Here is an 18,455-nt window from a genome sequence, read left to right as displayed (position 1 = left end):
AAATCCCACATACACCTCAAATACACAGTTAAATTCGGAAGTTTACATACACAGAGGTTGTAGTCATTAAAACTCATTTTTCAACAACTCCACAAATTTCTTGTCAACAAACTATAGTTTTGGCAAGTTGGTTAAGATATCTACTTTGTGCATGACACAAGTAATCTTTCCAACAATTGTTTACAGACAGATTATTTCACTTATAGTTCACTGAATCACAATTCCAATGGGTCAGAAGTTAACATACACTAAGTTCACCGTGCCTTTAATCAGCTTGGAAAATTCCAGAAAATTATGTCATGGCTTAAGAATCTTCTGATAGGCTAATTGACATCATTTGTGTCAATTCGAGGTGACCTGTGGATGTATTTCAAGGCCTAACTTCAAACTCGGTGCCTCTTTGCTTGACATCATGGGAAAATCAAAAGAAATCAGCCAAGACCTCAGAAAAAAATTGTAGACCTCCACAAGTCTGGTTCATCCTTGTGAGCAATTTCCAAACGCCTGAAGGTACCACATTCATCTGTACAAACAATAGTACACCAGTATAAACATCATGGGACCACGCAGCCGTCACACCGCTCAGGAAGGAGACGTGTTCTGTCTCCTAGAGATGAATGTACTTTGGTGCAAAAAGTGCAAATCAATCCCAGAACAACAGCAAAGGACCTTGTGAAGATGCTGGAGGAAACAGGTACAAAAGTATCTATATCCACAGTAAAACAAGTCCTATATCGACATAACCTGAACGCCCACTCGGCAAGGAAGAAGCCACTGCTCAAAAACTGCCATAAAAATGCCAGACTACAGTTTGCAACTGCACATGGGGACAACAATCATACTTTTTGGAGAAATGTCCTCTGGTCTGATGAAGCAAAAATAGAACCGTTTGGTCATAATGACCATCATTATGTTTGGAGGGAAAAGGGGGAGGTCTGCAAGCCGAAGAACACCATCCCAACCGTGAAGCACGGGGGTGGCAGCATCATGTTGTGGGGGTGCTTTGCTGCAGGAGGGACTGGTGTACTTCACAAAATAGATGGCATCATAAGGAATAAAAAGTATGTGGATATATTGAAGCAACATCTCAAGACATCAGTCAGGAAGTTAAAGCTTGGTCGCAAATGGGTCTTACGAAGGCACAATGACCCCAAGCATACTTCCAAAGTTGTGGCAAAATGGCTTAAGGACAACAAAATCAAGGTATTGGAGTGGCCATCACAAAGCCCTGACCTCAACCCTATAGAAAATTTGTGGGCAGAACTGAAAAAGCGTGTGCGAGCAAGGAGGCCTACAAACCTGACTCAGTTACACCAGCTTTGTCAGGAGGAATGGGCCAAAATTCACCCAACTTATTGTGGGAAGCTTGTGGAAGGCTAACTGAAACATTTGACCCAAGTTATACTACTCAAAGGCAATGCTACCAAATACTAATTGAGTGTATGTAAACTTCTGACCCACTAGGAAAGAAATAAAAGCTGAATTAAATAATTCTCTCTCCTATTGTTCTGACATTTCACATTCTTAAAATAAAGTGGTTATCCTAACTGACCTAAGACAGGGATTTTTTTTACTGTGATTAAATGTCAGGAATTGTGAAAAACAGAGTTTAAATATTTGGCTAAGGTGTAAACTTCCGACATTGACTGTACATTAACACACACACAGCAAATCCTCCATATCATTTTTCTCATAGGACTAATAGTACCAGAGAGCTCTTTTACTTACACACAACATAGCTGGGTCACCCCGCCCTGTCCCTAAGTGTCCACCCCTCTGCAGCTCCCCGTTGAGGGGCGGCAGGTAGCATAGCAGGTTGGAGCTTTGGGCCAGTAACCGAAAGGTTGGTGGATCGAATCCCAGAGGGACAAGGTAAAAATGTGTCGTTCTGCCCCTCAGCAAGGCAGTTAACACCACCCGGGGAACAGTGGGTTGACGTGGATGTCGACCTAAGGCAGCCCCCCGCACCGGTCTGATTCAGAAGAGTTGGGTTAAATACGGAAGACACATTTCAGTTGAATGCATTCAGTTGTACAACTGACTAGGATTCCCCTTTTCCAACACACCCCACTCAGCTTTAGGATCTTAGTGAAACATTCATTATTGGTTTCAGGTGTGTCAGGTCAAGGCCAGAGTGACAACAGTACAGCAGACCACCAGGGCCTGGACTGAGCAGCCCAGCAGCTTGGGATTGGCTAAATAGGTATCTCCCTTGACGTGGGCACGTTTTCACTTTAGTCATACAACATTTTCCCACTCTTAAATAGTAGGCTATAAAAATAGCTCAATAGAAAGTGTCTCCAATTCTGCTCTCCTCAAACTATATCTAGCATATTGGCTGATATAGACCAGTATTACAATGTGAGGGACATGTGAGAATCTCATGTAATTTAAAATCTATTTCTGAAATTATGTTTGTGCATTTGATATTGCCTGTAGGGCGCAAAATTGCTGGAACCATGGCTGGCAAGTGAGCTGCGACACACACGCCTAAAATAACACTGCGGGACTGAGGTTGGATCTGGGAGCCGTTCTTGCGGACAGAAAGCCAGCAGTTGCGGCCGGGAGCAGGATGAAGAGGTCGGTCCCCGCAGACCTCTACTGTGCACCATGACAGCAAAGCCTGTAACGTTAGAGCTGTTTATTACTGTCAGTGTGAAAAGTAGGGAATTAGCGAGGGAACCTGACTGAACAATAACGTTAAATTGCCATACTGACTAATAAAACTAACATTGTAACGTCAGAACATCAATCTTAAATCGGTTGGCTGATGGTTTCGTCGTTTTGATTCAGGACTAAGGAGATTGATGCAACAAGAATAGATTACGCTAACCAATTTTTTTGCCAACTCTCTCAAACAATAAATCAACTGGCGAAAGCGAGCCAAGATCATTTTCTAGTGAAACGGGACAAAACAACGGCTACAACACATTTCCTTACAAACAACAGCTGTTAGCGATAAGAAGTGGCTATTATTACTATCTATCTGACAGATAACTAGAGGCTAGCGCTGACCTGGCCTGGGCGCTGCTAGTGTATTCATTCACCTCAGTGGAGAGGGGATGAAACATTAGCTAACCTTACATATCATTGACAATACTAACTCAGCACTGCTAATAACCACTAGTTTTTTTCTGTTAAGTTAAACGGCAGTTAACCTGCCAGCTACATCCATCAACTAAATATTAGCCAGCCTTCCAGAAGCCTTGCCTCCACACCTCCTCTCAGCCCGCCCTGTGGTGTCCGTGTGGTCCCAGCTGAACACTCCAAACAGCGTACCCGACGGCACGGAGGCGTCCATATGGTCCTGAAGCACTCTGTTGCCGGGGTTTTGGATCACATTGCCATGATAAAACTGTAGGTGGGGGGGCAAAAATGCAATTTCAGAATGGTGGGGGGCATGACCCCCGTCCCCGGTGAAAGTTGCACCTCTGCGTGTGTGTGTGTGCATGTAGCTACATGTACGTGTGCAACTGAGGGTGTAAATTGAGTTTTGAGGGGATTAGGCCATGGATTGGGTAGAATCTCTCACTGGGAAGACAGAAAACCATGTGTCTGCTAAATGGCAGAGATTTGAAACTCTCTTCTGTCTTAAACACTGTGTGGTTATTTTATTTTCATTGTGGTAGAGCCATCCTTTCAGCTCAGTCCGGGGCTGGGAATTAAAGATACATTTTCTCTTTCTCTCTTCCATAAGAGATGCCCAACCCAAACACTCATCTGTCTCATCCTCCACTTTCCTGCCCTTCCGTAATGCTTATCCCTCCCTTCTCTCTCTCCTCAGAAACACAAAGAGAGGGAGAGACACAAACCCAAACACAAGAAGATTCTAGAGCTTTCCCCCACCCTCGCTCCAACTCTCATGGTCACCTCAGACAAGGTGAGCCCACTACTCCTTTCCGCCCTGCTTCTCTCCCTCTATTTCTCTCTGTCTCTCCATCTCACTATGTGGGTTTAATGTGAGGTGAACATTGACTAGCTCTGTTAGGCATTTGGGCTGGACTGACCTCTCTCATGCTCCACTTCTCCTCTCTCTCCTTTCCTTTCTTCTCCACTCCTCTCTCTCCTTTCCTTTCTTCTCCACTCCTCTCTCCTTTCCTTTCTTCTCCACTCCTCTCTCTCCTTTCCTTTCTTCTCCACTCCTCTCTCTCCTTTCCTTTCCTTTTCTTTCTTCTCCACTCCTCCTCTCCTTTCCGTTCTTCTCCACTCCTCTCTCTCCTTTCCTTTCTTCTCCACTCTCTCTCCTTTCCTTTCTTCTCCACTCCTCTCTCTCCTTTCCTTTCCTTTCTTCTCCACTCCTCTCTCTCCTTTCCGTTCTTCTCCACTCCTCTCCTTTCCGTTCTTCTCCACTCCTCTCTCTCCTTTCCGTTCTTCTCCACTCCTCTCTCCTTTCCTTTCCTTTCTTCTCCTCTCCTCTCTCTCCTTTCCGTTCTTCTCCACTCCTCTCTCTCCTTTCCGTTCTTCTCCACTCCTCTCTCTCCTTTCCTTTCTTCTCCACTCTTCCTCTCCTTTCCTTTCCTTTCTTCTCCACAACTCCTCTCCTTTCCTTTCCGTTCTTCTCCACACCTCTCCTTTCCTCTCCACTCCTCTCTTCTCCTTCCCTCATCTCCTTCCCTCCCTCTCCTCTCCAATCATCCTCTTCCCTCCCCTCCTCTCCTCAACCATCTCCCAGAGCTACAGCAGCGGTGGTGGAGGAGGAGTCTCCTCTTTGCCCATCTCATCTCAGAAGCGATTGGATGACAGTGCCGCCCGTTTCACCACCGCCAACTTCCAGGAAGTGCCTGTGCACTCCGGGAGTGCTAAGGACGCCCCCTCCATGGGGTCAGAGAGCAAACAAGGGTCGGAGGTCAAACAGGGCAAAAAGAGCATTTGCCATGGGATTGGTGTTCAGCGGGGACGCAAGTCCCTCACACCTGGGAAGCCCCTCGCCTCTGCTGTGGTCACTATGGCAACCTCCTCCACTGCCGCCTCCTCCACTGGAACCTTTCATCAAGGTAGGTTTGATACACTGTTTACATCTGTACGTGTGTTTGTGCGTGTGTCGTTTGTGAATGCCTGTGTGTGTGTATGACAGTTGTTGGATGTTGTCCAGAGTGCCAGCGGTAGTGTATGACCGTCATCTCCCTGGCTAGATCCTAGCTCCTGTAATCTCTGCCACACACAAACAACACACACAGAGACACTAGAGAGGGACACTCAGACTCCATCAGTCTCCCTTGACCTCTGACCCTTTATGGCAGCATGTGTGTGTATTTCAGCCTTGAGGGGGCAACTCTGGAGGTCTGACGTGTTGTAAGTTGCATCTAGTGGGATAAGGGTCTCCCAGTCCAACTAGACACTGAGGAACAAGGAGATGACTATTAGAGATTCTCCAAGTCCAACTAGATACTGAGGAACAAGGAGATGACTATTAGAGATTCTCCCAGTCCAACTAGAGACTGAGGAACAAGGAGATGACTATTAGAGATTCTCCCAGTCCAGCTAGACACTGAGGAACAAGGAGATGACTATTAGAGATTCTCCCAGTCCAACTAGAGACTGAGGAACAAGGAGATGACTATTAGAGATTCTCCCAGTCCAACTAGAGACTGAGGACCAAGGAGATGACTATTAGAGATTCTCCCAGTCCAACTAGAGACTGAGGAACAAGGAGATGACTATTAGAGATTCTCCCAGTCCAACTGGAGACTGAGGAACAAGGAGATGACTATTAGAGATTCTCCCAGTCCAACTAGACACTGAGGAACAAGGAGATGACTATTAGAGATTCTCCCAGTCCAACTAGACACTGAGGAACAAGGAGATGACTATTAGAGATTCTCCCAGTCCAACTATAGACTGAGGAACAAGGAGATGACTATTAGAGATTCTCCCAGTCAAACTAGAGACTGAGGAACAAGGAGATGACTATTAGAGATTCTCCCAGTCCAACTGGAGACTGAGGAACAAGGAGATGACTATTAGAGATTCTCCCAGTCCAACTAGAGACTGAGGAACAAGGAGATGACTATTAGAGATTCTCCCAGTCCAACTAGAGACTGAGGAATAAGGAGATGACTATTAGTGATTCTCCCAGTCCAACTAGACACTGAGGAACAAGGAGATGACTATTAGAGATTCTCCCAGTCCAACTAGAGACTGAGGAACAAGGAGATGACTATTTAGAGATTCTCCCAGTCCAACTATAGACTGAGGAACAAGGAGATGACTATTAGAAATTCTCCCAGTCCAACTAGAGATTGAGGAACAAGGAGATGACTATTAGAGATTCTCCCAGTCCAACTAGAGACTGAGGAACAAGGAGATGACTATTAGAGATTCTCCCAGTCCAACTAGAGACTGAGGAACAAGGAGATGACTATTAGAGATTCTCCCAGTCCAACTAGAGACTGGGGAACAAGGAGAATGACTATTAGAGAGTCCAAAGGAACAAGGAGATGACTATTAGAGATTCTCCCAGTCCAACTAGAGAGGAACAAGGAGATGACTATTAGAGATTCTCCCAGTCCAACTAGAGACTGAGGAACAAGGGAGATGACAGTCCAACTAGAGACTGAGGAACAAGGAGATGACTATTAGAGATTCTCCCAGTCCAACTAGACACTGAGGAACAAGGAGATGACTATTAGAGATTCTCCCAGTCCAACTAGACACTGAGGAACAAGGAGATGACTATTAGAGATTCTCCCAGTCCAACTAGAGACTGAGGAACAAGGAGATGACTATTAGAGATTCTCCAAGTCCAACAAGAGACTGAGGAACAAGTAGATGACTATTAGAGATTCTCCCAGTCCAACTAGAGACTGAGGAACAAGGAGATGACTATTAGAGATTCTCCCAGTCCAACTAAAGACTGAGGAACAAGGAGATGACTATTAGAGATTCTCCCAGTCCAACTAGAGACTGAGGACCAAGGAGGTGACTATTAGAGATTCTCCAAGTCCAACTAGAGACTGAGGAACAAGGAGATGACTATTAGAGATTCTCCCAGTCCAACTAGAGACTGAGGAACAAGGAGATGACTATTAGAGATTCTCCCAGTCCAACTAGACACCGAGGAACAAGGAGATGACTATTAGAGATTCTCCCAGTCCAACTAGAGACTGAGGAACAAGGAGATGACTATTAGAGATTCTCCCAGTCCAACTAGACACCGAGGAACAAGGAGATGACTATTAGAGATTCTCCCAGTCCAACTAGACACCGAGGAACAAGGAGATGACTATTAGAGATTCTCCCAGTCCAACTAGACACTGAGGAACAAGGAGATGACTATTAGAGATTCTCCCAGTCCAACTAGAGACTGAGGAACAAGGAGATGTATATTTGAGGGAAAAGAGACGGAGAGCAAAAATAACTATGTTATCTGTTACTGGTGCTTCCATGTGTCTAGCAGTGCCAAAGGTGTGTGTGTGTGTATTAAGTCTGCAAACAGCTTTTCCTCTCTCTCCCAGCCCTTCTGCTGTCAAATAAGACGTCCTCCACCGTGACTCCTCCCACCTCTGACTTCCTGGGCTTCTCTGATCCGTTGCTGCGCTCTGGAGGCGGGGACTCCTTCTCCCCGCCCTCGTTCAGCCGCTGCCTCGTGAAGCCCAGTGAGCTCACGTCCTCGGAGGGCATGGCGTCGCTCAGCACCTTCGGTTCGATGATGTCGCTTCCTGCCAGCGGTGGCGTAGCCGGCGGAAAACTGTACGAGAACTCTCTCAGTGAGCCAACGGGGAACGTTGCTGCCTCGGCCGGCTCCAAGCGCTCCTCATCATCCTCCTCTTCCTCTGCTGCCTCCTCCTCCTCTGGGCCAGGGATGGGGGGAGAAGTAGGAGAAGAAGGAGTGAAGGGAAAGAAGAAGAGAGGAAACTGGAGGAACCGATATGGACCCTGCTTCAATGCTCCTGACGGCATGGCTACAGACGGACCTGAGCACCACACAGCACCGCTACCTCTCCCTTCATCGTCCTCTTCTCTCTCCTCCACCTCATCCTCCTCTCCTTCCCCCTCCTCTACCAGCGCTCTGCCAGGCCGGCCCGGTGGAGGTGAGAGGGGAGGAGAGAGAGGAGGTCTGCTGTGTGTTGGTGTCAGCAGTGGGATCCAGAAGTCTCCTTCCTTACTGAGGAACGGCAGTGTGCAGATTGATGGAGTCACCTCTACTCCCTCTGGGACCGGTAGGATCCACACACACAAACCACCACTTTCCTCACTCTGTCTTTCATTGCCGTGTAATGCCGTGGTGGAGACGATGACTGACCATAAAGCAGTACAGGACTGACCATAAAGCAGTACAGGACTCAATGGGAGAGAGCTGCCTAAGGGATGAACAGGCCATTAGAGGTTGTTGTAGTAGACTCTCCCAGTTTGAGAGGAGGGGAAGGTTAGAGTGCTGTGAACCCTGCTGGACAACAGTGTGTGTGTGTGTGTGTGTGTGTGTGTGTGTGTGTGTGTGTGTGTGTGTGTGTGTGTGTGTGTGTGTGTGTGTGTGTGTGTGTGTGTGTGTGTGTGTGTGTGTGTGTGTGTGTGTGTGTGTGTGTGTGTGTGTGTGTGTGTGTGTGTGCGCGCGCGCGCGCGTGCATGCGTGCGAGGTGCTCTCTGTCTCGTTTCATCTTGTGTTCTGTTTCTTGGCAACCGCGTCAATTCTTTGGAGTTCCCTTCTGCTGCAGGAAATGTCTAGTTGCATCCTTTTCTCTCTCTGTTTCTCTTTCTGTATTTCTCTCTCTTTCTCCCTCTCTATTCCTCACTATATTTGTTCCCCCCATTTCTCTCTCTCTCTCGTTCTCTCCTTCTTTAATCTCTCCACTCCTCCCTCTTATCCATGCCTCTCTCATTCCTTCCTTTACCCTCCTCTCTCTTTCTCTCTTGCCTCTCCCCTGTTCTGTAGGCTCTCTCAATGTTTGACTTATTGACTTCCACATTTTGCTGTTACAGCCTGATTTCAAAATTGATTCAATTGTGTTGATTTCTCACCCACTTACACAGAATACCCCATAATGACAAAGTGAAAACATGTTTTTAGAATTATTGTTATTAATTTGTTTATTTACATGAAAACAAAGAAAATATACCATTTGCATAAGTATTCACACCCCTGAGTCAATACATGTTAGAATCATCTTTAGCAGCTATTACAGCTGTGAGTCTTTCTGGGTAAGTCTCTAAGAGCTTTCTACACCTGGATTGTGCAACATTTGCCCATTATTATTTTCAAAATGTTAAAGCTCTGCCAAATTGGTTGTTGACCATTGCTAGACAACCATTGTCAGGTCTTACCATAGATTTCCAAGCAGATTTAAGTCAAAACTGTAACTCGGCCACTCAGAAACATTCACTGTCTTCTTGGTAATCAACTCCAGTGTAGATTTGGCCTTGTGTTTTAGGTTATTGTCCTGCTGAAAGGTGAATTCATCTCCCAGTGTCTGGTGGAAAGCAGACTGAACCTCTAGGATTTTGCCTGTGATTTGCTCCATTCCTTGTTCTTTTTTTTATCCTGAAAAACTTCTGATTCCTTAACGATTACAAGCATACCCATAACATGATGCAGCCACCACTATGCTTGAAAATATGGAGAGTGGTACTCGGTAATGTGTTGCATTGGATTTGACCCAAACTTAACACATTGTTTTCAGGACAAAAAGTTAATTACTTTGCCAATTTTTTTTGCTGTATTAATTTAATGCCTTTTTGCAAAAAAGGATGCACGTTTTGGAATATTTGGATTCTTCCTTCTTTTCACTCTGTCAATTAGGTTAGTACTGTGGAGTAACTACAATGTTGTTGATCCATCCTCAGTTTTCTCCTACCACAGCCATTAAACTCTGTAACTATTTACAGTCACCATTGGCTTCATGGTGAAATCCCTGAGTGGTTTCCTTCCTCTTCGGCAACTGAGTTATGAAGGAGTCTGTATCTTTATAGTGACTGGGTGTATTGATACACCATCCAAAGTGTAATTAATAACTTCACTATGCACAAAGGGATATTCATTGTCAGCTTTTTTTATTTTGACCCATCTACCAATAGGTGCCCTTTGCGAGGCATTGGAAAACCTCCCTTTGACATTATGGGATATTGTGTGGCCAGTGAACAAAAAAATCTCAATTTAATCAATTTCAAATTCAGGCTGTAACACAACAAAAGATGGAAAAGTCAAGGGGTGTGAATGCTTTCTGAAGGCTGTGTGTGTGTGTGTGTGTGTGTGTGTGTGTGTGTGTGTGTGTGTGTGTGTGTGTGTGTGTGTGTGTGTGTGTGTGTGTGTGTGTGTGTGTGTGTGTGTGTGTGTGTGTGTGTGTGTGTACTGTAAATATTTAGCTGGGGGTTAATGTGGGGCGGTAATGGAGATTCTTGTCGTTAATCTCATCCCTCCATCCTGTCTCCTGCCGTTCCCGCTGACAGATAAATAGTTAATCTGACAGATTGTTGTGTGTGATGGTTGGGGGCTAAATGGGGGTTATATCTTGGTTGGGTTAATGTTTGATAATACGGGGTGTGTCTGGGTGGGGGGTTAATCAGTGCTGGTTAATGTCATCAGGAGGGCAGCTTGGGTTAAAGTAGGCTTCACGTTTTACAGGCAGGGCTCCAGCCGTCTGATATGTTGGCTGCTGTTCAGTGTAGTATCTCTCCTGGTTTACCCTCTCTAAACCTAGTACATCTCTCCTGGTTTACCCTCTCTAAACCTAGTACATCTCTCCTGGTTTACCCTCTCTAAACCTAGTACATCTCTCCTGGTTTACCCTCTCTAAACCTACTACATCTCTCCTGGTTTACCCTCTCTAAACCTAGTACATCTCTCCTGGTTTACCCTCTCTAAACCTAGTACATCTCTCCTGGTTTACCCTCTAAACCTACTACATCTCTCCTGGTTTACCCTCTCTAAACCTAGTACATCTCTCCTGGTTTACCCTCTCTAAACCTACTACATCTCTCCTGGTTTACCCTCTCTAAACCTATTACATCTCTCCTGGTTTACCCTCTCTAAACCTAGTACATCTCTCCTGGTTTACCCTCTCTAAACCTAGTACATCTCTCCTGGTTTACCCTCTCTAAACCTACTACATCTCTCCTGGTTTACCCTCTCTAAACCTAGTACATCTCTCCTGATTTACCCTCTCTAAACCTAGTACATCTCTCCTGGTTTACCCTCTCTAAACCTACTACATCTCTCCTGATTTACCCTCTCTAAACCTAGTACATCTCTCCTGGTTTACCCTCTCTAAACCTACTACATCTCTCCTGGTTTACCCTCTCTAAACCTAGTACATCTCTCCTGATTTACCCTCTCTAAACCTATTACATCTCTCCTGGTTTACCCTCTCTAAACCTATTACATCTCTCCTGGTTTACCCTCTCTAAACCTAGTACATCTCTCCTGGTTTACCCTCTCTAAACCTACTACATCTCTCCTGGTTTACCCTCTCTAAACTTAGTACATCTCTCCTGGTGAGGGTGAGCCCAGGCTTAGATGTGGTAGGTCCCTGGCCTGAGGAGGATGGATGGGGGATGATGTTGTTAAGTCCTTATTGATCACTTTTGATTGATTCCCAATCGGACAGTCCTACACTGATGTAGCTGAGCTAATGCGACTGCCCCCCCCCCCCACACACATCCCCAGCCATCCTTTCTTATGTGTTGTTGATGATTCACTAGAGGCCATAAAAGCATGTTAGCTACATGTGTTCCTGTGTAGACATGAGAAATGTAGCCTCACCGTTCAGCCAGTAGTACTGTAGCCTAGCTTTGGGATGGATATGTGTAGGTGGACCAATAAGTAGGGGACAGGTAACAATATGCCAATACATTTAGTATTTTCAATGACAAGACTTATAATAATGTTATATCTGTACAGAGTTAACTTCCGATTGCTCGTTTCATAACCTTTTCGATGTATAGTCCTCTATATAGGACCGGTTCCCTCTAATATGTCTGTGTACCGCGAGCTCTGTGAACGGTGCAACGTCAAACGCCTTAAACTCCCTAAAATCAGTGGTTGTCCCGATTTTCATATGCGCTATTGCAAGCACTGCTGTGTTTCATAGACACGGGAAATCAGTGTTTTGCATAGGGAGCAACACGTTACATTTCTGGCCTATCCAGACAAAGAGAGGATTTCCTGTGCGTGTGAAACTCATAAGTGCGCTTGCAATAGCGCATATGAATCGGGAGAATCTAGCGGAAGCAACAATAGCAGTCCTTTCATTTCGCTGTGATCTCAAATGGGATTTATAGCTCTAAACAGATTTTTTTTCAAATCATTTAAATGAAGGCCACTTTATCTTAGTCACAGACGGACGAAATCACTTCGAGCTTAAAGTTGAAGTTGTGACGAGTCTGCACACATTTGAATGGTGTCTGTCAGAAAAGCATTTCAGTAATTGCAAGCCCTATTGCCCCACTTTTGTTGAATAGGAAAACAATTATATGCATTTTCATATTTGTGTAATATTTGTACTATGTACTTTAGCTTGTATTCTCAAAAGTGACTACATTTTATACCATTTTTTTTTAACCAGAAATGTGAGTTCCAGACCTTTCTAAAACTATGCAGCATTACCAGTTATTGTTTATGGCCACCTCGTGAAAAATAATTACTTTTGGGTATATCTATTTTCACAGAAATCTACATTTTGCCTTTAATTCAAATCAAATCAAATGTTAATGGTCACATACAGATGGTTAGCAGATGTTATTGGTCACATTCACATGGTTAGCAGATGTTAATGGTCACATACACACGGTTAGCAGATGTTATTGGTCACATTCACACGGTTAGCAGATGTTATTGGTCACATTCACATGGTTAGCAGATGTTAATGGTCACATACACATGGTTAGCAGATGTTAATGGTCACATACACACGGTTAGCAGATGTTAATGGTCACATACACATGGTTAGCAGATGTTATTGGTCACATTCACACGGTTAGCAGATGTTATTGGTCACATTCACATGGTTAGCAGATGTTATTGGTCACACTCACATGGTTAGCAGATGTTAATGGTCACATACACACGGTTAGCAGATGTTATTGGTCACATTCACATGGTTAGCAGATGTTAATGGTCACATACACACGGCTAGCAGATGTTATTGGTCACATTCACATGGTTAGCAGATGTTATTGGTCACATACACATGGTTAGCAGATGTTAATGGTCACATTCACATGGTTAACATATGTTAATGGTCACATTCACATGGTTAACATATGTTAATGGTCACATTCACATGGTTAACATATGTTAATGGTCAACATATGTTAATGTTCACACATACACATGGTTATCAGATGTTAATGGTCACATACACATGGTTATCTGATGTTAATGGTCACATACACATGGTTATCAGATGTTAATGGTCACATACACATGGTTATCTGATGTTAATGGTCACATACACATGGTTATCAGATGTTAATGGTCACATACACATGGTTATCTGATGTTAATGGTCACATTCACATGGTTAGCAGATGTTAATGGTCAACATATGTTAATGGTCACATACACATGGTTATCAGATGTTAATGGTCACATACACATGGTTATCTGATGTTAATGGTCACATACACATGGTTAACAGATGTTAATGGTCACATACACATGGTTAACAGATGTTAATGGTCACATGCACATGGTTAGCAGATGTTAATGGTCACATATACATGTTTAGCAGATGTTAATGCGAGTGTAGCGAAATGTTTGTGCTTCTAGTTCCCTACAGTGCAGTAATATCTAACAAGTGATCTGACAATTCCCCAACAACTACTTAATACATGCACATTTAAGGTAGCATCAAATAATGGAGCTTAATGTAGTCAGTTGTCTTATTTTAACATTAATGTCTGCTAAAGAATTCTGTTATTGAATGGTATCAGACCATCATCTGAAATGACCTTATCGGTATATAAATAGTGGATCGTCTTCAACAATCTTGTAAGTTAGGAGCTGTGTTGTATTGTGTAGATGATGGTATGATTTGAGGAGTAGTCTAGGAGTTTATGCAGTATGTGATCCCCACCCCCCCTCTCAGGCACAAAGCACTCTTGTTCCTCTTGTGAATGTGTGCTGCCAACAGCCATTCAGTCTTTTGTGGGGTGATGGGGGCCTCTCTCTCTCGCTCTCTTCTTCTCCCCACAACCACCACCACCATCCCAGGGGTCACTAAGGGGCAGGGGCAGAGTTTATCCCGTGTGTCTGTGTGTGTGTGTGTGCGCTCTGTGTGTGTGTATGTGTGTATATAAAATCAATGAAATGGCAGCAGCAGCAGCAACAACAAACAGAGAAATAGAAGGACATGTGATGGAGTCACATGAATATGTATGGGGCCTCTCCAGTCTTCAACCCTGTATGAAAAGCTGTGTGTTGTGATAGAAGAATGTGTGAGTCATCAGATTTCTTCCTGTTATTCTGGGTCAGCTGCAGGACTGACATACTGCGTGTGTTTAATATGCATTTGTTTGTGTGTCTTTAATATGTATGTGTGTTTGTGTGTGTTTAATATCTGTGTGTGTGTTTAATACCTGTGTGTGTGTTTAATACATGGGTGTGTGTGTTTAATACCTGGGTGTGTGTGTTTAATACCTGGGTGTGTGTGTTTAATACCTGGGTGTGTGTGTGTTTAATACCTGTGTCTGTGTGTTTAATACCTATGTGTGTGTTTAATACCTGTGTGTGTGTGTTTAATACCTGTGTGTGTGTGTGTGTTTAATACCTGGGTGTGTGTGTTTAATACCTGTGTGTGTGTGTTTAATACCTGTGTGTGTGTGTGTGTGTTTAATACCTGGGTGTTTGTGTTTAATACCTGGGTGTTTGTGTTTAATACCTGTGTGTGTGTGTTTAATACCTGTGTGTGTGTGTGTGTGTTTAATACCTGTGTGTGTGTGTGTGTTTAATACCTGGGTGTTTGTGTTTAATACCTGGGTGTTTGTGTTTAATACCTGTGTGTGTGTGTGTGTGTGTGTGTGTGTGTGTGTGTGTGTGTGTTTAATACCTGTGTGTGTGTGTGTTTAATATGTGTTTGTGTGTGTGTGTGTGTGTCTTTAATATCTGGGTGTGTGTGTTTAATGTGTGGGTGTGTGTGTTTAATACCTGGGTGTGTGTGTAATATTTTTGGGTGTGTTTGTGTGTGTTTAATATGTGTATACATGCTGAATGCCTGTTATTGCTCTGATTTGATCAAGCCCACTCATTCATGGCATCAATCACTACTTTCCTGCAGACTTATCAACACCAAACAATGAGGACTTCCATGGTTATGAAAAATGATCATAGTGATGATGATGATGTCTCTCTTTGTAGGTGCATTCTCCAGTGGTGACGTGTCATCAGGGGCGGGACCTGTTGCTATGGGTGGCGCTAACTCTGAGTTGCAGCAGCCAACACCCTCACTAGCCCCTCCCACTCCCCTCACTGCCACAGCCCCCCTGACCAGCACAGCCTCCTCCCATGTGAGCAGACACACACACATAAACACGTGCACACACACACACACACACCACCACGCACACACACATACACACCACCGCTCACCACACACACATACACATAAATAAATTCATTAAAAATCCTACAATGTGATTTTCTAGATTTTTTTTTTCTCATTTTGTCTGTCACAGTTGAAGTGTACCTATGATGAAAATTACAGGCCTCTCATCTTTTTAAGTGGGAGAACTTGCACAATTGGTGGTTGACTAAATACTTTTTTGCCCCACTGTACATACATACATACACAGGCATGCACACACACACACCATACACACCACACATACACACCACCATACACACACACACACACACACACACACACACACACACACACACACACACACACACACACACACACACACACACACACACACACCATACACACACACACCATACACACACACACCATACACACCACACATATACACACACATACACACACACACACATATACACACCACCACACACATACACACCACCACACACATACACACCACCAGACACCACCACACACATACACACCACCAGACACCACACACCACACACACACAGACTAGACCTGTTCTGAGCAGTCAGATCAACGTTAATGTCAGAGACATACAAGTTAAATAAAGTTTTGGAAAGCATGAGAGACAGGTTTCATATCTAACATCCTGACCACCCCCCATCTCTGACCCCTGACCTCCTAGCTGGTCCTCTTTCCAAATGAGCAGGGGCTCTTTTTCTCTCCCTCTCTGCCCAGTTGTACCCCTCTGCTCAACCCCCCTCTCTCTGCCCAGTTGTCCCTCCCCCCATCTCTCTCATTTCAATTCAAAGGGCTTTATTGGCCTGGGAAACATATGTTTACATCGCCAAAGCAAATGAAATGGATAAGAAACAAAAGTGAAATAAACTAAACAAAATCACAGTTAACATTACACTCCAACATAATAAAGACATTTCAAATGTCATATTATGTATATATACAGTGTTGTAACGATGTGCAAATAGTTAAAGTTCAAAAGGGAAAATAAATAAACATAAATATGGGTTGTATTTACAATGGTGTTTGTTCTTCACTGGTTGACATTTTCTTGTGGCAACAGGTCACAAAATCTTGCTGCTGTGATGGCACACTAGTATTTCACCGAATAGATATGGGAGTTTATAAAAATTGGGTTTATTTTCAAATTCTTTGTTGATCTGTGTAATCTAAGGGAAATATGTGTCTCTAATATAGTCATACATTTGGCAGGAGGTTAGGAAGTGCAGCTCAGTTTCCACCTCATTTTGTGGGCAGTGTGCACATAGCCTGTCTTCTCTTGAGAGCCAGGTCTGCCTTATGGCGGCCTTTCTCAATAGCAAGGCTATGCTCACTTAGTCTGTACATAGTCAAAGCTTTCCTTAATTTTGGGTCAGTCACAGTGGTCAGGTATTCTGTTACTGTGTACTCTCTGTTTAGGGACAAATAGCATTCGAGTTTGCTCAGTTTTTTTGTTAATTATTTCCAATGTGTCAAGTAATTATCTTTTTGTTTTCTCATGATTTGGTTGGGTCTAATTGTGTTGCTGTCCTGGGGCTCTGTGGGGTCTGTTTGTGAACAGAACCCCAGCACCAACATGCTTAGGGGACTCTTCTCCAGGATAATCTCTCTGTAGGTGAGGGCTTTGTTATGGAAGGTTTGGGAATCGCTTCCTTTTAGGTGGTTGTAGAATTGAACGTCTCTTTTCTGGATTTTGATAATTAGTGGGTATCGGCCTAATTCTGCTCTACATGCATTATTTTTTATTTATTTTTTATTTACCTTTATTTAACTAGGCAAGTCAGTTAAGAACAAATTCTTATTTTAAATGACTGCCTAGGAACAGTGGGTTAACTGCCTGTTCAGGGACAGAACGACAGATTCGTACCTTGTCAGCTCGGGGGTTTGAACTTGCAACCTTCCAGTTACTAGTCCAACGCTCTAACCACAAGGCTACCCTGCCGCCCCGATACATGCATTATTTGGTGTTTTAAGTTCTACACAGATGATATTTTTGCAGAATTCTGCAGAGTCTCAATTTGGTGTTTGTCCCATTTTGTGAATTCTTGGTTGGTGAGCGTACCCCAGACCTCACAACCATAAAAGGCAATGGGTTCTATAACTGATTCAAGTACACTGCTCAAAAAAATAAAGGGAACACTTAAACAACACAATGTAACTCCAAGTCAATCACACTTCTGTGAAATCAAACTGTCCACTTAGGAAGCAACACTGATTGACAATAAATGTCACATGCTGTTGTGCAAATGGAATAGACAACAGGGGGAAATTATAGGCAATTAGCAAGACACCCCCAATAAAGGAGTGGTTCTGCAGGTGGTGACCACAGACCACTTCTCAGTTCCTATGCTTCCTGGCTGATGTTTTGGTCACTTTTGAATGCTGGAGGTGCTTTCACTCTAGTGGTAGCATGAGACGGAGTCTAAAACCCACACAAGTGGCTCAGGTAGTGCAGCTCATCCAGGATGGCACATCAATGCGAGCTGTGGCAAGAAGGTTTGCTGTGTCTGTCAGTGTAGTGTCCAGAGCATGGAGGCGCTACCAGGAGACAGGCCAGTACACCAGGAGACGTGGAGGAGGCCGTAGGAGGGCAACAACCCAGCAGCAGGACCGCTACCTCCGCCTTTGTGCCAGGAGGAGCAGGAGGATCACTGTCAGAGCCCTGCAAAATGACCTCCAGCAGGCCACCAATGTGCATGTGTCTGCTCAAACGGTCAGAAACAGACTCCATGAGGTTGGTATGAGGGCCCGACGTCCACAGGTGGGGGTTGTGCTTACAGCCCAACACCGTGCAGGACGTTTGGCATTTGCCAGAGAACACCAAGATTGGCAAATTCGCCACTGGCGCCCTGTGCTCTTCACAGGTGAAAGCAGGTTCACACTGAGCACATGTGACAGACGTGACAGAGTCTGGAGACGCCGTGGAGAATGTTCTGCTACCTGCAACATCCTCCAGCATGA

At 44.3% G+C, this 18,455-nt stretch overlaps 1 protein-coding gene across 7 annotated transcripts in view; it reads left to right on the top strand.

Annotated features, from left to right (window-relative positions):
* Positions 1-18,455, top strand: part of LOC135517169 (protein AF-10-like) — an 89,836-nt gene that overhangs the window by 54,225 nt on the left and 17,156 nt on the right. For all 7 annotated transcript variants that reach the window (XM_064941233.1, XM_064941235.1, XM_064941231.1 and 4 more), the window contains 4 exons: positions 3,785-3,880; positions 4,673-4,994; positions 7,455-8,159; positions 15,287-15,435. In XM_064941233.1, the coding sequence (XP_064797305.1) occupies positions 3,785-3,880; positions 4,673-4,994; positions 7,455-8,159; positions 15,287-15,435 (1,272 nt within the window). The remainder of the gene's footprint in view (positions 1-3,784; positions 3,881-4,672; positions 4,995-7,454; positions 8,160-15,286; positions 15,436-18,455) is intronic.

This window comes from Oncorhynchus masou, chromosome 28, assembly GCF_036934945.1.
Source record: "Oncorhynchus masou masou isolate Uvic2021 chromosome 28, UVic_Omas_1.1, whole genome shotgun sequence".
In the NCBI taxonomy this organism is placed as follows: domain Eukaryota; kingdom Metazoa; phylum Chordata; class Actinopteri; order Salmoniformes; family Salmonidae; genus Oncorhynchus; species Oncorhynchus masou.
Note: the sequence above shows the minus strand (reverse complement) of the source record. Positions and strands in the feature narration are given on the sequence as shown.